The 22,211-nt window shown below is 52.6% G+C and overlaps 8 protein-coding genes across 8 annotated transcripts; 6 read left to right on the plus strand and 2 right to left on the minus strand.

Annotated features, from left to right (window-relative positions):
• Positions 1 to 421: 421 nt before the first annotated feature.
• Positions 422 to 1,853, minus strand: COCCADRAFT_9127 (uncharacterized protein; the record flags this gene model as incomplete). Its single annotated transcript, XM_007718991.1, has 5 exons — positions 422 to 947; positions 997 to 1,252; positions 1,304 to 1,411; positions 1,507 to 1,593; positions 1,640 to 1,853. 5 exons carry the CDS (start codon positions 1,851 to 1,853, stop codon positions 422 to 424), a joined length of 1,191 nt encoding a protein of 396 aa, XP_007717181.1.
• A 1,079-nt stretch (positions 1,854 to 2,932) lies between these two features.
• COCCADRAFT_108967 (uncharacterized protein) lies at positions 2,933 to 4,771 on the plus strand (the record flags this gene model as incomplete). The annotated part of the gene is made up of 6 exons (XM_007718992.1): positions 2,933 to 3,181; positions 3,230 to 3,234; positions 3,283 to 3,479; positions 3,530 to 3,614; positions 3,661 to 4,595; positions 4,647 to 4,771. The coding sequence occupies 6 exons, from the start codon at positions 2,933 to 2,935 to the stop codon at positions 4,769 to 4,771; spliced, it is 1,596 nt and encodes a 531-aa protein (XP_007717182.1).
• A 691-nt stretch (positions 4,772 to 5,462) lies between these two features.
• COCCADRAFT_30247 (uncharacterized protein) lies at positions 5,463 to 6,466 on the plus strand (the record flags this gene model as incomplete). Its single annotated transcript, XM_007718993.1, has 2 exons — positions 5,463 to 5,635; positions 5,698 to 6,466. The coding sequence occupies 2 exons, from the start codon at positions 5,463 to 5,465 to the stop codon at positions 6,464 to 6,466; spliced, it is 942 nt and encodes a 313-aa protein (XP_007717183.1).
• A 1,298-nt stretch (positions 6,467 to 7,764) lies between these two features.
• On the plus strand, positions 7,765 to 8,731 carry COCCADRAFT_30248 (uncharacterized protein; the record flags this gene model as incomplete). Its single annotated transcript, XM_007718994.1, has 2 exons — positions 7,765 to 8,272; positions 8,331 to 8,731. The coding sequence occupies 2 exons, from the start codon at positions 7,765 to 7,767 to the stop codon at positions 8,729 to 8,731; spliced, it is 909 nt and encodes a 302-aa protein (XP_007717184.1).
• A 1,391-nt stretch (positions 8,732 to 10,122) lies between these two features.
• On the plus strand, positions 10,123 to 10,793 carry COCCADRAFT_40983 (uncharacterized protein; the record flags this gene model as incomplete). Its single annotated transcript, XM_007718995.1, has 2 exons — positions 10,123 to 10,423; positions 10,492 to 10,793. 2 exons carry the CDS (start codon positions 10,123 to 10,125, stop codon positions 10,791 to 10,793), a joined length of 603 nt encoding a protein of 200 aa, XP_007717185.1.
• Positions 10,794 to 11,807: 1,014 nt separating this feature from the next.
• On the minus strand, positions 11,808 to 13,351 carry COCCADRAFT_108963 (uncharacterized protein; the record flags this gene model as incomplete). Its single annotated transcript, XM_007718996.1, has 2 exons — positions 11,808 to 12,822; positions 12,879 to 13,351. The coding sequence occupies 2 exons, from the start codon at positions 13,349 to 13,351 to the stop codon at positions 11,808 to 11,810; spliced, it is 1,488 nt and encodes a 495-aa protein (XP_007717186.1).
• Positions 13,352 to 13,940: 589 nt separating this feature from the next.
• COCCADRAFT_108964 (uncharacterized protein) lies at positions 13,941 to 15,021 on the plus strand (the record flags this gene model as incomplete). The annotated part of the gene is made up of 2 exons (XM_007718997.1): positions 13,941 to 14,460; positions 14,564 to 15,021. 2 exons carry the CDS (start codon positions 13,941 to 13,943, stop codon positions 15,019 to 15,021), a joined length of 978 nt encoding a protein of 325 aa, XP_007717187.1.
• A 4,232-nt stretch (positions 15,022 to 19,253) lies between these two features.
• On the plus strand, positions 19,254 to 22,012 carry COCCADRAFT_108962 (uncharacterized protein; the record flags this gene model as incomplete). Its single annotated transcript, XM_007718998.1, has 2 exons — positions 19,254 to 20,196; positions 20,298 to 22,012. The coding sequence occupies 2 exons, from the start codon at positions 19,254 to 19,256 to the stop codon at positions 22,010 to 22,012; spliced, it is 2,658 nt and encodes an 885-aa protein (XP_007717188.1).
• Between the last annotated feature and the right edge of the window lie 199 nt (positions 22,013 to 22,211).

Raw genomic sequence — 22,211 nt, forward strand, 5'->3', positions numbered from 1 at the left:
TAATCTTTCTAGTTCTAGAAATAAGATCCGCCTTTGAACGCTCTTGGCGTGTAATTTTGCATTAAAAGGTTCGATGTGATTGCGCAATCAGCTCATCGATACCCGACTCTTGTAACGTTCATTTCGTTGTTGCTGCGCCGATTCGAGTTACATATGTATGGGTGTGGCGCGGGTTTCGTAGGAACCGCCGTACCGTACATGTGGGATAAGGCGGATCCCTGTAGACATGCATGCTACGTATGTACATTACGTTAGAGACTTAGGACTTGGCTTTCCGCAGTGGTATATGGTGGATGTAGTGCTGGCGGGCATCTTGGATACTACGTCCTGTTTTAAGGACTTTGAAACTGCGTACTGATCTTGCGATATCATTAGACGTAATACACTCGTTATGAAGGAAATATGCGGCGACTCTTTCGAATTAGACATGGTAATAGGGACTTTTTCCTTCAGGCTTATCCTCGCTAACGCTCCGTGCAGTGTTTGTGTCGCATATGGTCGTCTCCGTCTTTGACTTTTGTAATTTGTTGCGCTCGATACTGAACTCGTTTGTGACAACAATATCGCTATTCTGGCGATTCAATGCACCAGGTCTGCTGGGGGGAAGGATGTCATCGTCAATGATGTTAGATTCGCTGTCGCGCTGCGATTCGTTTCTCGGATGGGACACGGTACTCCTGTGGCCTGTTCCAGGGTGGTGATTACTTTGCCAGATCATTGGGTATGACAGACGCTTCGTGTTTGCTTTGGAGGCTCTGTGCGAGCCGAATAAGGGTCCGAGTAAGCGTACGAATGGGGCGCGGAGCATTGGAAGACAGGCACAAATTATACCAGCGTTCGCTTCGATGACGGACCATATCGTCGCAGGAATGGGTCCCCAGGTTGGATCTGGGTTGCTTGCGGATATTGCAATGGTCGTAGCGCGATAGATAGACGCAAAGGTCACGCTTTGTACTGTCAGCAACTCGTCTTGAGCAGATCTTCTCCAACACATACAATCCACCGGTTCCAAACACTAATGCTACACCCAGCTTCTCGGTTGTTCCCATGGAGAGTTTTAGAATCTGTCGGAATGGCATGGCAAGAAGTACAAAGTCGGTGATGATCTGGACGGTTGCGTAGGAGATCCACCAGGGTTGATTGTGGAAACATTTAGCTCCTTCTATGCTGTGATCCCAGAAAGCGGCAATCGGTGTGCACTGGAAGATTGTAGCCAGGGTAAAAGCAATACCTGTAGTGACTATCCATACATCTGGAGCTATTTTAGCACGTGGGCTCATGTCATAGCGGTACAAGTACTTACTCATGACGTGGCATGCGATGCGGAAAGACGTTGTAATGATGGCGAAGATGCGATAGTACAAGCATACAACGGACATTTTATTGAACAGGAGAACCACTTTGTAAACAACTATGAGAGTTAGTAGTATTCCGGGGGTATAGCAACGCCTTGCCTATGTGGTATTCTTGTGACAGAAATGAAGAGGCGATGATGGGTCTACTCACTGTTCGCCCCATAGAACCATTTGCGAGCCGTCATCCGAGATTCCGAAGGTAGTGTCTTCCAAGGCCTCCCGTAGCCATACACAACAGCTGAAGAAGATTAGCGTTTAATTTCCATACAGACCGATGAGCCTACCTTGACACTCAGTCACAGTCAGCAGAATCGAAGAAAACAAGGCTGCGATAATCAAATAGTCGTCTATTCCTAGCCCGCTTTTCTTAATGAACCGCTGAACGATGCGTGCGCCGACAAAAAAACCAGCTAGCACGACAGCCAGCACACTGGTGAGCCAGAGACCCCATCCGCGCTCGACTGGGCCTTGAGAGCCCAGGCCGACGTTGGGAGCCATGCGGAGTGAAGATGTATACAAAGTGATGGGAATTGTTTACAGGAACCAAGGTTCCACGGATAGCGGGACCTGGCGGCATAACTAGCTATGCTGGAGCAAGGTTGCATCCCAAGGAGCCCATGATTTGGCAGTACACAGGTAAATACGCTACTATATGCAGGAAAAAGAACGTGAGCCGTGTGCCAGAGATACGAACCGACTCGCCTTGTGGGGGTCCAGTCAGGGAGACCACGAGGGCAAATGTTTCACTGCTACCGTGCCCTACGATTGGATCTGGTATTCCCAGTTTCCGGGACGGCCAAAAATGGGCTCTGCAGCTGTCCGGGCGCAGACAAGATTTTCCTTGCTAGGGTGAACACATTGTCCCTTGGACTGCTTGGAAAAGGTGATGATCAGCGCGGTGACATTCACAGAAGAGGTATGGGCTATTTGACAGGGTGTCTTGGGTCAGTTGGAGATCGGCGATTCGTACTTGTTCCGTTGACGATGCAAGAACACTGGCGTTACCAAACGCATTACTCCTATCCGTTACGCTGGAACATGGTGAGAACGTTTTGCAAGGACATGGAAACGAGAATTCCCACGGAAGGGATGCGCATAACTAGCGACTGGAAACTTGTTACAAGGCGATTAAAGGCAGGTCATAAAAATGGCCAGGTTCCGTGCGGCTGGGAAGGACGACAGGGTGGTTTTGGGACTAGCGCCCCCACGCGAAATGGTCAATGGATGCAACCGAGATGAGCCTTCACCCGCAGTCGCCATGTCAAAAACGACGTCGATGCTTTGCCGTGCCAGAGCCCTACCGCGCACCCATTGTTCATCATTCGGCAGGCTGAGTAATTCCCATCCTACCTCGGTTGGCATCCGTGTCTACTCCCCACATCATTCGTCCGGCGTATAATGCATGCCGTTGACGGCGACCAAGCGACATGGGCTACCAGCTAGCCAGCCCGCTCCCGTAGCCCAGCGGCGAACCATCGTGTGGGATTTGTTCCGTTATAAGCCCGCTGCCCACCCTTTGTCGCCAGGCCAGCCACTCAAATCCTCACTGGGGCTGTCGTGGTTTCGCGTTGACAAAGATGCAGCACCTTCTCCTTACAGCTGCAGCTATAGCCTCATTTTTTGGCTCGGCTATCTCAACGCCAACAGGCAAGTCACGTGTCGAGACGTCGAGTGGCATTGTAGTCGGTCATCCAGCTTCTAACAAGACTCACGTGACTGAGTTTCTGGGAATCCGCTATGCTGAGGCGCCTGTGGGTGAGCTGCGATTCGCAGCGCCAAAGAAATATCAAGCGCCGCTAGGGTCCGTGTTCGAGGCGGCGGAGTGGGTAGGTACTGTCAATGTTACATTTCGAGAAACTTGCTAATAGTTGTAGTCAGCGTATGTTTCCACGGTACCACGCGTGAAACGCATCTGACAACGCTGTAGTGATTGTCCCGCTGTTAAGCCGCCCGTGTCTTCATTTCCGAACTTTACACAACCATCTGGCTTACGTGTGTGGAAGAACTTTGCTGCGCAGAACAACAATCCTGTATCCGAAGATTGCCTCAAGCTTAATGTTTGGACGTCGAGTGCCGGCAAAACTCACGCCAAAAAGCCAGTGCTGGTGTTCCTCCATGGCGGACGTACGTTGTCACTTTATGCAGAGTAAAAAACTTGCATTAACACTGCTCAGGTTTTCAGATACCCGGCCCCCACAGCCCCTTCTATAGCGGCCAGTACCTTGCCGATGCCGAAGATGTTGTGGTAGTGACGTTCAAGTAAGACTAATCGATTCTGCACGCATACATATACTGATCACATCAGTTATCGCTTGGGTATCTTTGGCTTTGCTGGTGCTCCTGGTATCGAGAAGAATGCCGCCCTTCGCGACCACCGTGCCGCTGTAGAATGGGTGCGTGACAATATCAAAGGCTTCGGAGGCGATCCCTCGCGTATTGTTATCTTTGGACAGAGTGCTGGTGGTGCTGCGGTCGATTACTGGGCGTACGCCTGGAAGAACGACCCCATTGTTTCGGGTCTTATCCCCATGTCTGGGACCTCACTCAGCTTCATCCCAAACACAGTCGAGTACTCGCAGTCTATCTGGTACAACGTTTCCCGTACGATTGGGTGCGGTGGTGCTGGCGACGTCTCTGCTTCAGTCATAGCCTGCGTCCGTTCAGCAAACGTGTCGGCCATTCTCGCAGCAGCAGCGAGAGTTCCTGGCCTTCCCAGTGTCGGCTTGACGCAGGCGACCTTCCACCCGACTGTTGATAACCAAACAGTCTTCGCGGATTACCAGCAACTCTCTGAAGCCGGTTCTTTCGCGAGGATTCCGCTCCTACTCGGCAACACTGACCACGAAGACGGATGGTACCGCATTTCTGGATGGGCAGCCAAAATAAACTTTACCAACGCCAAGTGGGACTTCTTCACTGAACGCAGCTTCACTTGTCCGACTTCCCTTTCAGCTGGATACCGTGCTCAACACAACGTCCCTACCTGGCGATACAGATACCACGGCGACTGGGACAATCTCCGACTTTACAACGGCAGCGCAGGTCTCGGGCCTCGAGGTAGCGCAGCCTACCACGGATCTGATCTTGGACTTGTCTTTGGCACTGCTCAAGATATCTCTGGTCTTCCCAACAGCCGTGCGGAAAACAAGTACAGGGACTACGTTCAGGGCGCTTGGGCAGCGTTTGCTCGAGACTCGCAGCGTGGGTTAACCAAGTATGGATGGCCGAAATACAATGCAGGTGAGTTTTTATCCAACTCCTTGAAAAAGAAATGTATACTAATATCAACAGGTGCCGCTACACTGGTGGAACTGGCCTACAACAACAGTGTCAAGCCCAACTTTGTCAATCCGTCGACTTACGATGCAGCATGCCCTGCGAAGAATGACCCGCTGCCTGGCCGAGGCGCGTTTTAATCATTTCTTTAATCTCTATCATATCAATCAAATCCAATTAATAAATTCCTGGCATCTTCTCATGGCAAACAATGCTCTCACTCCGTTTTTTTTACCACAACTTGGACTTTCTTTACCATGTACACCATGTGATAGCGATATATCGCCAAGAAAACCAATATAAAAACCCCGTTCCATAGTGAGATAGTTATACAGCAGCAAGCACTACCTTGCGTCAGTGGCTTGCGCACTGACGAGTTCACACGTGGTGGCGTCCGTTTATCCCAGTTCCTTGGGGCCCTTGCATCCCGTTCCTACCACTGTATCAGCACTACACTTTAGCAACGATACTCCCCATAGCCGCAAATCTTTATTTAGCAGAATAAATAGCTCAGCATGTTTTTTTGAACTTGGAGGGTTTAAGGGCATAGCAACTTGTAAACCTAGATAAGGAAACCAAGTTCAGGGGTAAGCATATTATCCAAAAGGCAACCGGGACTAGAATCCTTTTCCCCCGCACACGTAGACTAGTCCGTTGCGGGCAAATACTGCATGCGCCCATCGAAGGAATGAAATCCTGACGGGAAGCGCAGGTACAAAAAGGCTTTGAGAGGCCCCTCCCCCCGCGCGTATGGGTTGGCAGGTGCGGTAGTACACCCGCGTTACACTACAAAAATCTCACAGAAACACACAAAATACGATTGACACCACGATGGATTTAAGTAGCACATGGCAATTCAATCCCATTGCGACCTCGTGGCCTCCAAACGTACTACAGAACCTAGCGTTCTGGACTGCAACGAATGGATCGTGGGAATACCAAATCCAGCTTTCCTGGCCGCTGAATTGGACTAGTCGCGAGGAAACGTCGGTGGTGGAAACGATGTACGCCACATCCCCCACCCCCTCCCAATTCGTTCAATAAACTTACATGCATGACTACATAGGTACATTTTAGATGGCAATGCGCTCGGCCTTACCGCCACCGAGTCGCTACGTCGACGTCGCCCCGTCGAGTTCAACATGCCGGATTGCATCGTGGTGAGCATCGGGTATCCCGAGACGCTCCCAGACTCGCCGTATAGCAGTCAACGCAGCTACGATTTTCAACCTCCCGTGTGTGAGGGGTGTCCCGCACCAGCAATCCCAGGAGTGCCTTCGAATGCAGATAGTTTTATCGAGTTCATCGATACAGCACTACGACCTTGGATTCGTAGCAGTGCATTCCCTAAGGCGGATTTTGATCGCGATGCATTGTATGGGCACTCATTCGGGGGACTGTTCGTGCTGTATGCACTTACTGTTCGACCAGATTTGTTTGATACATTCTTGAGTGCGTCGCCTGCGCTAACTTTCAATGATGGCTATGTGTTTAATTCTACGGAGTTTCTGGCGCCGCTTGTGACACCTGGTTCTGCGAATACGACGAATGGGACGAGGCCGGCATTCCAGATTAGCTATGGGGCACTGGAGCAAGGTCCCGTGCAGAGACGAACGGAGACGGAGGAGGAATTTGAGTTTAGAAAGGGCGTTCTTGTGGCGCAGCAGATGACGACTTTGTCTCGGAAGTTGCATAGTGTGCTAGAAGGAAGTCTCGCATTGAGGGATGTCAGTCTTCGCGAGTACCCGTTTAGCGACCATGCTGCTGTTGGGGCGGCGGCATTGGCAGACGGGATTGATTATTTCTTGGACTGGTGTTCGGCAAAGTATTGTTAGGGACCATGGGGGACTGGGGAGGAGGGGAAGTGCCGTGCGACCTGAATGTGGTTGAGGATGCGATTGGCAGCGAGATGCATAATCGGCCCACTTGTTTTGGGACGGCACTGGTGTGCTCATTAAAGGCGGCATGTCAGGAGGTTTGGCGTGGGTTGGTGTGTAGCTTACATACACCTCATCTGACATGTCAACCTTGGTTCGATGCTGATCCCCACACGTGGTTCATACAGCATGGTGAGATGGGTATTGATATGCCATGGTTGTCGAAGACGTATCATTAGACGATGGTCGAAGAGATGCGGATCAACAGATACCACTCAGCACATGTGAATGAAAGCCCTGATAAGCTCACTTGGGCCAAGACTGCGGTACGGCTGATTGCTGGTGGAGAGGAGCATCCCGCATATCCGGCAAAGCGTCCGAGACCCTTTTGCTGTTCATCCACCGATGTACCTTGTCGTGTCCTCGGTCCCCTTGTCAGGTGTACCATGACGTTTGCATGATGAAAAGAGTACCATGGCAGCCTACAATGCTACCTTCTGACTCGCTGCCTGTCTCTGGATGTGCAGATGGGCGTGTGTAGGTGTACTGCCAGCTCAACTACACGTTCCGCGTTAAGCGGTGACAACATCCACGATTAGGATGAATGCAGTATCTTTTGCATCCAAACTCTGTCAAATGGGCACCTGGCCGGGCTAGTTGCCCGTTTGGAAGGGTGATAAGTACGTCCCTGACCGCCTGGGTCGACGTCGTGGGGTGGTTGGCACCGGGGCCGTGTGAGATGGCAGCCAATTCACGAGTAGTGAGTGGTGGAAAGGGCTGACCCCACCTTGAGTGATTTGAAGGGGACGACGGTGCACGTCTCTGGCACAGCAATGGAGAGATTCAGGGTGGTATAGGGCGTGGCAGATGTGGATTCAATTCCACCGCTCATTGCGCCCAAGGTGGATGAGACGATGCGGGCAGTGACCGGCGGGCAGCGCCATTGGGTGGCGGTGGTGGGGGCGTGGGACCCGCCGGGCGTAAGAGGCTCAACGGATGTTTGAGCAGCGCAGAAAAAGATTTCGCCTAGCACTTCCCGGCCCACTCTACGTCATCTTGAGGGAAGAGGAGATGAATCCCCCCAGGTACCATGAATCCATATCAAAACCACTCGGGCGCCTGCCGGCAAGCAACACGCACGCCTATCTCCCCGCTGGACGGCCTCTTCTTCCTCCGCCATCAACCACAATCACCACCACCATAGACGTAGATATTGACACAGACACTCACCTGTACACACATACATCGCCGCCATCATGCAACGCACACACACCACCGAGAGCATGCGAGTGCCATTCTCTAACATCTCCACTCTCAACATGAACAAGGCCCCGCGTCCAGGCATTGAACGCGCTCCCACATCCACCAACCTCACCCGTCCCATGCCCATCCAACGCCTCGAGGGAAAGGTCGTGATGATCACGGGCGGCGGCGGCAAAGTTGGTGTCGAATCTGCTGGTCGTCTACTCATCGAAGGCTGCAACGTCGCCCTCATCGACATTGAACAAACAGCCCTCGAGGCCGCCGTACCCGTCCTCAAAGCCGCCATCCCCACCGGCGTACCCATTGAATCGCGTCTCCTCACCATTGTCGCCGATGCCACCAAGGAAGCCGACGTCGAAGCGTGCGCCAAGAAGGTCGTCCAGCGCTTTAGCAAGCTCGATGCCGCCCTGTTGAACTGCTGCCAGCGTGGTGCCTCAAAGAGCATTTTCGACGTTACCGAAGACGACTTTGACCGTATCATGACTATCAACGCCAAGTCCGGTATGTCCTTTCCTATCTCCCTAATCACATATCCATCCAAAGCTAACGCCAAAACCAGCTTTCCTTGGCGTCAAATACGCAGCAACAGCCATGCAAACCACATCCGGCAGCGGCTCCATCATCATCCGCTCCTCCATCGCCGGTCTCCGCGGCTTCCCCAACCTCATTTCCTACAGCGCCTCCAAATTCGCTCTCCGCGGTATCGCTCTCACCGCCGCTGAGGAACTCGGTCCCCTCGGTATCCGCGTTAATACTATCCACACGAGCATTATTGAGACGCCGGGCTATAAAGATGGGTGGAGCAAGGAGAAGTTGGCTGAATTGAAGGAGGAGACGGCCCTGGATCGGTTTAGCAGTCCCGACGATGTGGCCAGTGTGGTGGCTTTCTTGGTCAGCGAGGACAGCAAGTTCATGACGGGCGGGCATCTGAAGATTGATGGCGGCTGTGTTGCTGTATAAGAGGTGGAAATGTGTATCAAGTGGTGTTTTTTTTTCACATCATGACTGAGGTGAGGACGCGATGAATGATTTTGCATGAATGGAGTTTGGGATTCGGCCCGCTGCGGCTTTTTTGGTTTCTCTTCTATGCATTCTGGTAGCATGGTTTTTTGTATATATCAAACGTGCTCGGTTGGATTGGCAGTTGTTGTTGGGTCTTTGGTTATATGGGAGGGATGGATAGAGGTGATGCAAGTATAGAATGAATCTTGACTATATGTAGGTCATGTAGCTGGATGAATAACTAGTTTATCAACACGGCTTGTCTTCTTGGTATTGCCTGCTTCGGCTTGTGCAATTGTGAGCTATATGCCTTTCGACGTCAACTTTCATGTGCCAAACGCTGACTGGCATACTGCTGTGCCCGATTGATAGTAGTAGCCTCCTATATTTTTCTTTACAGGGACATTGTACAGTGGCCTGTAGCTGTTCCACAGTATCCCGAAGACAAACAACAACCTCCAAACGTAGAACCATTGCATACCAACGTGTATCTTCCACAGTACACATCAGTCATCATCTCAGTCATTTCGAAACATGAAATCAACCGAACTCGCAAGAGGCCTCAGGACCGATGGATCCCAATGTCGGTTTTGCTACCGGTGCTTCGTCGATGTGAATGGCGTTCCGGATTCCATCTAGATTGCAATGATCGTGACCATGATACAACGTCCGCTCTGGCACTTGTTCACACCGCGAGAAACCTTCACATGTGCCGTAATTTCCAGACAGAGAACAGCGTTTTCCCCGCTTGCCACCGCACTTGAGGTTCTAATATTGTACAATCATATCCAATTCGCATTGTAAACGATGTAGTGTCGTGAGTCAGCCTTGTGCTAATAACTCTACTGCAATGCACCTCCCATAACGGGATAATACGCAGCGAAGATATGTAAGATAGGCACGCCAATATCGGCTGAGAAGAATGCTGTGGACGATGACGGCTTATCAGACTGAGTAGAGTTAGCTTGGCGGCTATCTCCCGTTTTGAGCCATTATCTCCTTAGGCTGGTCATATTTTCGGATATGGATATCGATTGAGGTCTAGTTTGGGACCAGGTTCAATCAAGTAGTATATTTCTTTTTGGTGTTGTAGCCTGTTAGTCCCTGCTTCACTGTGCCGCCAACAGGCCAGCGGGTGGAAGGATTTCCGGTGGGGGCGGAAACGGGATTTAGCAACTCAATATGATAGGTACGATGGATTATATAAATTTGAATGCTGACTGCTTTTCGGCACTGCGTTCGAGCCACGTTTCTCACTAAAATACGTAGAGCTTCGTCCACGCCCGTTCCATGGTCATCCCCAAATATCCACCAAACTGCTTGCTGAATTATCAATCTTCAACCTTGCCATGGATCCAAGTCTTCCCACAGCAGTAGAGTTCGATGAGGACCCGGATAGAATTCGGCAAGATCTGCTCAATCGCCTGCACTGGAACGTTTTCGGCTCCCTCGACGAGGTTGCAGTTCGGGACGGCCCTGCACTCACGCCCCTCGCAAACCACGCTATAAAATCCGAAAGCATCGCACCACCACCCTTCTCCAAAGCCACCATCCATATAAACGCCTGTCAGGAGAAATACGCCATGGACGAGCATGACGAAGAGTATCGATACCAGCCGCCGGCGCCGCTAGTCATTGAAAAGCCGGCCGGTACTCTCGCATTTCGATAAACGACTTTGTCACTCACGTCCACCCTTTCCTGAACCCCAACAAGGAAGAGATCTTCAAATGCGAGGACGAAATTTATACGCTGCCGGCGAGGCTGAAAGATGGAACTACGTCTGTTGGCGTCGACCCTAACGAATTCGGCGCAGTTGACGGTGATGAGAACAGTTACTTTTTGCGAAGCGGCCACATCCCAGCAAACCCTAGGTTTTTTTTCGATGAAGCTCGATTCAATGAGGCAGACGAAGACGAGTTCGAGATCTATGTTGTGCTTTTCGTGGATGGCAATATGGGTACTTCTTTTGATGAGTTCTGGGCTCAGCGCGCTGCGGTGACATATGTGCATCGTGAATGATGGGCTGCATGCATCTAGGAGTAAGGATGTCTTTGCAATACTGGCACCGCCCCCAGCTACTATCCGTTACCCACATGCATCTCTGTCGGGTGATGCCCAGGAGTGCTAGGCTAGTATATTTTAATTCTACGAATCGATTTGAGGTATGAAGTTGGCTGATACTCCTTGGAAGCAAGAGGAGTGCATGTAATTTCCGCTCGTGTGAATAGTAAGTGCCACACATGTCTCGCTCCTGGACACTTCTTCGGCCCTCGACGTACGGTTTTCCCTTGTTGCGACTGCGACGTCGAAGTCGTGCCCATCGCGGTCAAGTAGAGTGTCGAGGTTGCTTGAAGAAGGTGAGTGGAAAATATTATTGCCGGAGGTGTGTAGAGACGAGTTTAGGAGGATTGGCTGACGAGTGCGGTACTCATGCTTCGTTTTGGGATTGTAGGGAGGAATATTGACGGAAATGTTTTTTGTTTTTATAGATGACATACATTCCTTCTTTTTTAATGATCAAGGACCGTTTTGGAGGACTAGATCGGTAGTTATGCTATAATCTATAAGGTGATTAAGTCATATACACGGAGAATAATATCGAGCTTTGAACTTGGGCCGAACTTCTTAAAAAGGTGTTAGAGCCTTTATAGAGAAGTGCTCATATACATATATGCACGTAACTAGAACTAACCTAGGCCTACGAAGTTCCAGGATCGTCAGATTAGCTTAGTCCCGAGTATGACGACAGTATTAGCGTAATTTGCGTACTTGCCTATTCTAGTTACTTTCCTTCCTGTAGCCATTACAAGAGCTTTAGTCCATCACCATAGAAAAGCAAGAAAAAAACAACAACAAATAACGATAAAAACTGTTATTATTCCATCTCCAGCACACCAGTGCATTACTTGAGGTTCCTGTATCTGAGAGGTCTCATTGATATTCTCCCTTCCTAAAAACCACTCTTGTACCATTAGAGCAAAAGAAAAAAGGCGTCTATCAAAACAGATAATGTAACACACCAACAAAAACAGTCTACTCGACGAGCTCCAGCTCGCCAGTCCTATTCCTGGCAAAGGTATCCTTATGCTCGTTCCATATACGCATCAGCTCATTGACATACTGTTGGTGCACTTGGTCAATGTAGTCGTTGTTAGGATGTTCATTCTGCACGACCCTGATTGGACGTCCAACAACAATGTTGATTGGTCGACGATACGGCATCATACCCACGTCGTAGTTGAAAACACCGCGAGCGTGGAAGATGGGCACGGTAAAACCCATAAATTTCTTGACTAGCAGTTGGAACTTGTGGATGTACGGATGGGACTCGGTGTCGACTTGGTCGTAAATGTCGTTCTCGCCAAAGGACAGGACCGGGACAAGGTCAGCGCCAGTACGAATGGCCAGCTTTACAAAGCCTTTGCGACGACGGAGGACTAGCTTGATTTCACCAGGGCGGGCGTCGAGGGATTCGGCAGCACCACCAACGACAATGGTAATGGCACGACCCATGCCTTCGCCATTCTGGCCGCCCTTGGACAGGATGTTCTCGCAAGACTCACGAGACACGGATGCCATGCCAAGACGGAGCGCATACTCGCGGTAGATGGGGTAGCGGAAGTTTGAGTCGAGAGTCAACAAGGTATTTGTAATACCAGGAAACAGCTGGGAGAAGCCCAGGGCTTCCGTGGCAAAAGCGGCAAAGGCGCCGTGTGAGATGATACCGTGCGGATGATAACCGAAAATATACTTTCTCGTTGGTTCCAGCTCCTGTGACCGGTGAAGACGGGCGGGGAAGTAGGATGCAAAGAGCGACCAGACGGGGAGTCGTCGGAACCATTCACTCCGAAGGGAAAGCTCTCCGGAAGTGCCAGCATCCGAGAAGAGGACGTAGACAGTGTATGGGAGTAGGATGGGCCAGAGCAGTGGTATGCTGCAGAGGAAGAAGAAGATGGCGAGACTTCCGACAATGCTGAGCGTGTGCATGAGCACAGCGAGGGTCTGCAGACGGCGTTGCAAGGGTACATTCATGGGGGCAAACCGTATTCTGAAGTCGTCAGCACTGTATCGTATGGTAGTGAATGGGCATGCGTGTCGACTTACTTGCTCTTTGACCATGATGCGCCGGCCTGCCGTCCCGCCGTGAGCTCCGAATCTCTGCGCTTGAGGTCGGTTCGTCGGTCTTGCGGGGGGAGCTCGCTCTCCTGTGAAGGTTTCACAGTGGTTAGCGCATTGCCATTACCATTGATATGATTCTCAATCATGTCTTTGGGCGGCTGGTTATCCTGGGTGCTTTTAGATGATTTGTGGGAGCTGCGCGACGACACCCGGCGATGGCCTCGCGCTGTTGGGCTTTTTGGAGAGCCATCCTGGCCAATGCCTTCGTGCGACGTCTTTTCCTCGTCCTCGGCAGCATGGATGCCATTGGTCTTTACCTCGTCAGTCCTGCCCTCGCCGTTGACATGTGATTGTGGGCCCGACTGGAGAGCCTCTTCGGCAGCGTCAGCATACGACTTGGGCGGCAGGTTGTGCTCCGCGCGCTCCTCTGGCGCCGAAGGCTCAGGGTTAAGAGACATGGCGAGTAGCAATGTACGGGGGGAAGAAGCGAGCAGGATATGAGCAGTGTGTCTGAAGATTGTCAGGACGTGTCTGGGGTTTTGTTGGGTGACATGTGTGACATAGCGCGCCTGGAAGCCTTCCTGACATTCCGCGTGGAAATGACGTTGGACTGTGGCTGCGGCAGCCCCAGCCCGACGCCACGACCAATCCGGTCCGTCGGCAGCGTCGATCATCCACGGTACATCGCGCCATCACATGTACAACCATACTATTTGACTTGGAGGTATATGGAGATGTTGGCATCTAAAAAAAAATTAGGCTAATGATTTATACACTACTGATAAATGACAATACGAGTGTCTATGTGAGCAATTCTGTAATTGTGTGGACGTTTGGCGCATACCGATTGAGATTTCAACTACAACACCACTTTGCCACTCCCTGATTCGTCCATTTGAAAGCATGCTGTTACCTGAGCAGCAATGCCTCCCTCTTACCTTGACACTCCTGTCCAAAATACTCTTTCCATAAGATCAGCTCTCGTTCTTACCGACCCATCTGGACAAAAGACCGTGTCAAGCAAAATAGACAGGCACCAACACCACAATGTCCCTCCACGCCACCCCAGCTCTCTCATCCCGCATAACAAAACCAAGACGAAAATCCGGACTCGCAGCCCTAGGTTTAAAACGCAAGACATCCTCTCCCTCAACTACAACTCCAAAACAACTCTCCTTACCATCTGAACCCTCAACCTACGACGATGGCCAACCCCCCTCTCTACTCACTAACCTCAACCTATGCGATATTCCTCAAACCATAACCTCCATCCACACCCACACATTCTCGGCCCTCCCCAATTATCCTTCACTCTCCTCAATTCTCACATCCCGCATCCTCAACCATCGCCGCCGCCTCCCGCCCTTCATATCCCTCGCACACTTGCATGCTGTATCCGCCTCTGCAACCAGCGTAGACCGCGAGATATCTGCGCTGGTAAATGCCGGCGTGCTACGGCGCGTTGTGGTGCCGAATCGCGGTGGTTCTGTGGGAGAAGGCGTGGTGCTGGTAGAGGAGTGGAGGAGACTTGTAGAAGAGAATGGTGGTATACCGGCAGACTTGAAAGGTACCTTTTTTCCCCACCTATATTTGAACATCATATACATACCAAAAATGAATAACACTGAGGGATCGCGAGAGAGAAATAAATAAAGCTTACTAAAAGACAGAGAAATACGTCACCTCCCTCACCTCCCCTCTCTCACCCCTGAATTTTACGTCAAAAGACCGCGAAATTCTCTTCTCAACAGGCTTCCTAACATGCAACACTACCGCCCCTTCCGCCCCATGCACCCTATCCCTCCCAAACATGGGTTTATACATCAAACTAGTATCCGACGCGAAAGCCCACCTTCTCAAACTGCTCAAACAAAACGCACACGGTACGATGCCGCTGTGCGACCTAGCAGAGCGCTGGAACGGCGGCGTGGTCGACGAGGGCGATGTACGGGCTGAGCGTAAGAAGGTGCGAGGTGAGTTTCAGGGGGTGCTGCCTGGAAGGACGAAGAGGTGGAAGCAGTTTTGTGGGATGAGGGTTGAGTGGGTGGTGGAAGAGTGTGTGGGGGTGGGGTTGGTGGAGTTGTTCGAGACGGGGAGCGTGGGGAGGGGGGTGAGGGTTGTGGGATAGGGAGGAGTAGAGAGGATGGTGGCAAGATGTGGTGTAGTGTGTTTGAAGATGGATTCGCTGGTTTGCTTGGAGGGATTTTGGGAGGTCAGCATGCATAGGAGTGGACAGGTCTAGTGGTAATTGGAGGGTTTGTGTCGTGATAGTGGATAAGAGGGATGCACATGCAAAATCGTGAATAGCTGCAAAAATTTAATGGTATGTGAAAATTGATACGATTCTCAGCATCAACGCACAAAAATGGAAGACTTTTGACGACATTGACTTGGTCAAAAGGGTAATATCCACACCGCTCTCCTCCACTCACAGAAACTTACTTTGATACCATACTACATTTGTAAGTACCGAATCTGATAAACACCCGAGCAAGGATGATCAAAAGCAGCAAGGATACATCAATATCCGGATGATAAGCTTGATGACGGCCAAAAGGTTACCCCAAAGCCTATGCAAATGTCATGAATAAATTGCGCAATGATAGCGTGCACAAGTAGGCAGAAGTGGAAAGTTTTGAAGAGGTCATGATATATCAAGAAGGCTCCCGGAAGCCGAGAGGCCGTGGATCTAGATGCATCTGGGCCAAACCTTGACGGACCAGGCAAAGATGATAGTGGACGCCGCGGAGCAGCAGCAGCAGTAGGAGGTAGTCATGGCGAATAGCTTACTCAAGGCATGTTATTAATTAATCGCTCACAAGTAAGAGGCGGATATGAGGGTGAGCGTGTTTTGAACCCCGAGTGCATTCGTGTGCGTTGCAGGACCAAGACGGGGAATGTTCATGCCGGTAGTTGAAGGGTAGTACGAGAAAGCTAGGTTGGGCGTTGTTGGACTCCATCTGTGCCAAACAGTGTGCGTGAGAAAGCAGCATGGGCAACCGCTTGCGTGGGCGGTCCCGCAATCCGTTTCAGCGGAATCCCCAGATCATGGGCAGGTATCGCGCTTGATCTTACTGTGTATACTAGGGGGACTTATTGCGCATCTAGGCCACAAATCAAGCGGCCGGGTGGGCTGGATCGGATTGGCGCGTGCTGTTTCGATATTATAAGCGTGCCCATGTTCTTATCACGTTGCGCAAGGTCCCTTGGGGCTAAGTATTTGATGGCTGGAAGGCAGACAGGGGAGGGGAGCTAGCTAGGCCCAGGCCGTTGCCAAGAAGTCCAGATCTGCGGCCATTCCTTCCGTTCGGAGCAAGGGTTTCGCATGTCGTCATTAGGATCAAAGGGTGCAAAGGGACGTGGGCATTGATCTTTTCGACATCAAAATGGGTTTGTAAGGTGTTCTGCCTGATGTACTACACGGCGGCTGGCGAGTATGTGTGAATAGGCTTGCAGATGAGTGCATCCTAAAACCATCGGTGTGGTGCATGGTCAGCTCAGTAAGTAGAACAGCCCAAGACCCGCGGATCAGTCTTCTAGCGCAGCCTGTGAGATGGCCCTCATGCACGTTGCTTGTGCGTGGACTTTGCTTTCAGTCAGCCTGTGGATGCGAGCATTATTGCCATGTGTGTACATTTACGGACGAGGCAGGAGGAGGAGATGGAGCGTGCTTGTCCGGAAAGTGATTTTTTTGACAGACGTGTGATCAGGATGCGCGTCCGATGAAGCCGAAGGGTGGGTCCATTCTGTGTAGAGATCGAGGGGAAACCTGACTGCGATTTTGACAACGATGGCGCAGCGGTCTAGACGCTGCAGGGACAGCCTCAGTGGTGTGGGCTTGCGACAAAGGGTTTTAGCTGCGATGAATAGGGCGTATGTTAGTGACAGGTCGCGGACGGATACGGGCAGATGTGATGTTTGGTGGCAGCTCTGACAACGGTGGTGCTAAATGCTGGGGCAGGTGGGTGATGGCGCGCCTGGCGGGTGGGATAGGAAGGGCATGTGGGCAAGCAGCGAGTCCATGTGTTTGTGTGTACATGGGTTGCACTACAGGTCAAGAGAAGGGAGAAACAGAAGAAAAGAAGGTAGCCTTGGTGGTGCGGTGCCTGGCAGGCTGGTCCCGGAGGAGCAACGATCAACGCAGCTGACGAGCGGCGTGCACATCATTACTCGAGTCGAGCGTGGTTCACGATTGCTATGTCGATCATGTGCTCGTGTTTGTATCCAAGTACGTACGCACACAAGGATGGTTGGTGCGACGGGATGCCAAACGCGAGGGTGCCGAAGGGTTGAGCGTGAAACACGCACGACGTGAGTAAGTCGAGAGGAGAGAAAAGGCACCATGTAACATGAGACGGGCGTGCCGTGGAGGGAGGCGTCTCTCTGCACACACAGATAGAGAGACTAGCAGCGAAGCAAGCAGCAAAGGGCCAAGTAGGTGCAAGTGCAGAGGCAAGGCAACGCAAGCAACTGGCTGGCTGCAGCGGGACTACGGGCTGATTGGTCGCCGAACATGGCTAGCGCAGAGAAATAAGGGCAACAAAGGGCCGACGACGCCGTGCCCAGGCCTGGACCTGGAGATGACACGTTCATGGTCGCTCCAGACGCCTCGGCCGATGCCCATGCAACAGCGACTGCGAGAAGAGTGAAGCGGGCCCTGCGTCGAGGCATCATGCTCACGAGGGACGGTGTGATGCAGCAATAGTAGTAGCAGTGTTGTCGTTGTCGCTGGAACGCAGTAGAGAAACAAACAGCACTGGAGTACAGAAGAACAGAAGCAGCAGCAACAGGAGCGCTAGGTTCGGCTTCGGACGATCGTCGATCTGGCGTCGGGTGTAAGAGCAGACGCCAAGCCACCCAGCCGTATACGGTACCGTTCTTGCTGTACCTCGACCCAGCCAGCCTACCTACCTACCCATACTTGCCTGCTCTGTACGCCTTCAACGACACACGCGCTGAGGGCCTGCACGCCCCAACATGCTGTGCAGCTGCAGCGACCCGCTGACGTCAAGCCCTGTCCGGCTCCATACACTTACTTACTTACTTACTACATGGGCGGGCGAGCGAGTGGGCGAGGCAGGCCATCATCACGTTAGGCCACAAGTAGGGGGCAGAGGGGGTCGAGTGGACGGCGACGAGGCGCACCAGGCACGAGGCACAAGGCAGAGGTAGGTAGGTAGCTAGCTTTTGACAGCCACCACACCGAGGGTCATTGATGGCGCCGGCCCCAAGAAGCAGCGGCAGTCTTGGGACTTGGAGGTGTAATAGCAGCGAGCGAGACAGCATGGAAAAGTTTAATTCGCATACGCTGCGGCGTTGAGGGCGAGCGATGGGTGCAGTCGGGCCAGAGCACAGGGGGCCTACCGGGGTAGCGCTGCACATCGTGCAGCAGCCGAGAGCATCCAGACTGTTCCAGCAGCCGCGCGCCCCACTCTTCCGCTGACCCAGCCCGCCCGCCTATCACACGCCCGTCTGCGCCGACACGGCCGCACCACCATGAGCCTCTTTGGGCGCAGAGCATCGTCCTGGGAGCCGCGTCCTTATGACTTGCGCCCACACACACACACACACACATACCACGACTGCTCGCCGCCAGGGCATGGTGTGCTCCAGCCCTCTGTTCCCACTGTTCCCGCCAGCCTACTACGCCCGCTACGGCTACCACTACACACTAACACCAACACCACCGATAACACCCTCTCTCGCTCACCCGCACACACACACCCACACCCTCCCCCCCTCTCTGCCGGCCTGGAGGGCGCAAGGACGCTCGCAAAGCCACTGTTCCGGGTCGCGTTCTAGATCGCCCACTGTCCACCCGCCCTCTTATGTGCGACTCTGCTAGCACACATGCCCTTCCCCAAACCACCCGGGCCAAACCAACCACATTGCTGCGCTGCGCTGCCTCGCCTGCACCTACTGGCCCATCTATCCATCCATCCATCATCCGTCGCGCCTTCCCTCTCCCACTGTCTGTCTGTTTGTCTGTCTGTGTCGGTCGCTCTTGCACTTGCTGTTGTTGTCCCGCACTCCACTCCCTCACCCACCCACGCCCATCCACTCACATCCACTCGCATCCACTCGCATCCACTCACATCCACCCACTCACCCACCCACTGCTTACTCTACACCTGCTCTGCTCTCATTCCGTCCCTGCTGCGATCCTTTCCTTACTAATCCATTCCCGACTCCCTCTGCAGCCCTCTGCACTCGTCGCTGCTAGCCCAGCGTCCTGCACTCTGCAAGCGGTCCGCGCTCCTCGTCGGCTGCCCCATCCACTCGTCATTGCCTCTGACCACCACCCCGGCACCTACCCCCGGAGCCTTGTTCCCACAGCAGCCTGAATGGATTTCTGAAGCCATGGGGGAACCTACCACCATCCCACCCGATATAATCGAGCGGCAGTCCCTCTGCTTCTCCCGCCCACTCCCCGGCATGGTCGTGCAACACGGCGTACAGGGCTTCAAAGAGGAACTGTCACGCCTCTTCGACCCCGCTGAGAGCAACGCCGCCGAGCAGCTGGTCCGCCTCAAGGAATCCCTTCGCCTCGCCGACACCGACAGCTTCTGGATGCAGCTCACCCGCGGCCTTGCCCAAATCGCCGATGCCCAGTATGCCTTTGTCTCAAAGAGGATTCTCGTCGACGACAAGAATGTCGCCGTCGAGCTGCCCCCCATTGGAGAGCCTGGTGCCTGTCTCATGGGCGAAGCCTTTTACATCAACGACGACCACGGCAACGGTCCGGGCCACCTGAGGAACTTCAAGTACCACGCCTACCAGTGCCCATGTGCCTACATGAAGCACGACAAGGTCTTCATCATCCCCGAGAAACTTAACGACTTCATCGTCAACAACCCAAACGACCTTTTCATTCCCGGCGAGGCTTATCTAGGAATCCCTCTCTTCGCCCAAGGTAAATGCTTTGCCCACTTCGGTGTCATGTGGGGGAAAGAGGGGGCTGAGCGACGCGTTTTGAGCTGGGGATTTCTTGAGATGATGATGCACAGCCTCGAGGATATGATTCTGGAACGCGTGCTCGAAGGCAACGAGTTTGCCAGCGCTGCACAGCCAGTCGACGCCGAGGTGCCCAAGATTGTCCCCCACAAGGCTGTCTCGATTGCCCAGTCACTCAAGCCCTATGCCAGGAGCCTATCACACGAACTGAGGACCCCCATGCAGGGCGTTGTTGGTATGTTGGATGTCATGATGGCCAACGTCAAGGAGGCTTCGGAATCTTTCCAATTAGACCCCCGCACTCGCGAGATACTCCACACGCTCAAGGAGAACATTGAAGCGGTCCAAGGTCAGTGGCAAATTTGTGTGACCAGGCTGCACCTGAGCAAGCTCGCACGACATTGGTAAAAAACAAAAGTCAATTTCGAGTCCATGCTGACAGTCCACTAGACAGCTCAAGACGCGCAGTCGAGGCAGCAGACAATGTCGTCCATGCTTACGATATGAACATGGGCGTTCCTGAAACCACTCAATCCCCGCTTGATAAGTCTCCTGACCAATGGAACACCTTTTGGCGAGAGGTGCGGCCCGATCTGATGATTCCCGCCAACGGCATGCATGCACCCCTGCGTGGAGTAAAGAGGAGGAGACAGGATGTATCATGGGCCGACTATGCCTCCAAGACGCGAGTCTCCAAGCAGGCTCGTCAGCGCGTCCGCAATACCTTGTCGGAAGAACCCCTTCCCCGCGGCTCCAAATCATGTCCCCCAAACCCAAGTCCCGCAGAAATGCAGCAATTGGACCGTGTTTGCTCACACGGCACTTCGTCGGGCAAGTGCGACTCCACTACTTCTCCCATCTTCACCTCAGAACACTCTACAGTACCTGGACTGCGGCATACAAACTTGAGAGAAGTCTTACAGTATGTCATCAACGATGCTCTCAAAGTAGGAGGAAGGCCAGATTCTGCCATTGCCGAGGCCACGGATACTGGAGAGCGTATCGAAGTGCGGACTCGCAGCTCAAATGGAGAGGCGCACACCAAATGGATCGAGTGGACTGTTTCCCCTGATGTACCAGAGACGATAGTCATTGACGAACGTGATCTCGCCAAGATGGTGTCCTGCCTCGCGCTCAACGCTATCAAGTTTACCCAAGATGGATCCATCACGCTTCAAGCCACGCTCAGTGCAAAGGGTCGCTACATTGTCATCAACATCAAAGACACCGGCTCCGGCATCCCAGCGGCCTTTCTGCCAAATCTTTTCAAGCCCTTTTCTAGAGAAGACGATTCCTTGACGAGGCAGAGTGAGGGCCTGGGCCTTGGTTTGATGGTTGCCAAGGGCATTGCTAGGAAGCTCGGTGGCGATCTCTTCTGTCTTCGTTCCCATGTTGCAGGGCCAGCCAGAGGATCTGAGTTTGAAATGCGTGTTCCTCTTAACCCAGGTGAGATTTGCAGTCGCCCAGCTACACCATTCGGATCGCCGACTCCCTCGATCAAATCTCGCATGTCGCTCGATCCCGAACTTCCCCGTCTCGACCTCGGCCATGGCCGTGGCCCCGTTACTCCTCCATTAAACTCGGATTCCTTCAAAAACGACTCTGAGCGCCAAGCACCAGTCACGCCCGTCATTACTGTCGACAAGGCGAGCCCGCCGACCAATGTTGGTCTCGTTACTCCTCGCCGCACCTCGTCACCCCCACGACGCCATACCGCCCGCGCCTTGTCCTCTGAAAAAGAAGTGACGCCATCTGATCTAGGTAATCAGCTTCCTCTCAACATTCTCGTCGTAGACGACAACGCCATCAACAGGCGCGTCCTCGTGAGCATGCTTGGGAGATTGGGCTACAAAAACATCACCACTGCGTTCAATGGCAACGACGCCGTTGAGACTGTCCGTCGCAACGCGCTTGGACCTTCCTCTGCAACCTTTGACGTTGTCCTCATGGATCTGTGGATGCCGTTGCTGGACGGCTTCCAAGCTACCGAGGTGATTTTATCAATGAAGGAGCTAGCGACCAAGCCCACGATCCTTGCCGTTAGCGCAGACATCACCGATGCCGCCCTCGACAAAGCAGTTAAGAGTGGGATGAAGGGATTCGTCACCAAACCTTTCGTTACTCGCGATATCGCCCGGTTGCTTCGGATGTATTGCACGATTTAATAACTTATCACGTTTTTCTTTTGGCGCGGTAGCTTACGCAAAAGGCTCCATTTGGGAGGAGACGACATTGTTTATACAACGCCCAAATGGTCACGGTTTAGGACGGCATGATTGGCTTGGGAAAGGCACATTTACGAACATGATAGCATCAGAAGAAGCCTTTGGGTCGCTTCTTGTACGGCGTTTTGGCGAGAGGAAT

Source organism: Bipolaris zeicola (genome assembly GCF_000523435.1).
Source record: "Bipolaris zeicola 26-R-13 unplaced genomic scaffold scaffold_271, whole genome shotgun sequence".
Lineage (NCBI taxonomy): Eukaryota > Fungi > Ascomycota > Dothideomycetes > Pleosporales > Pleosporaceae > Bipolaris > Bipolaris zeicola.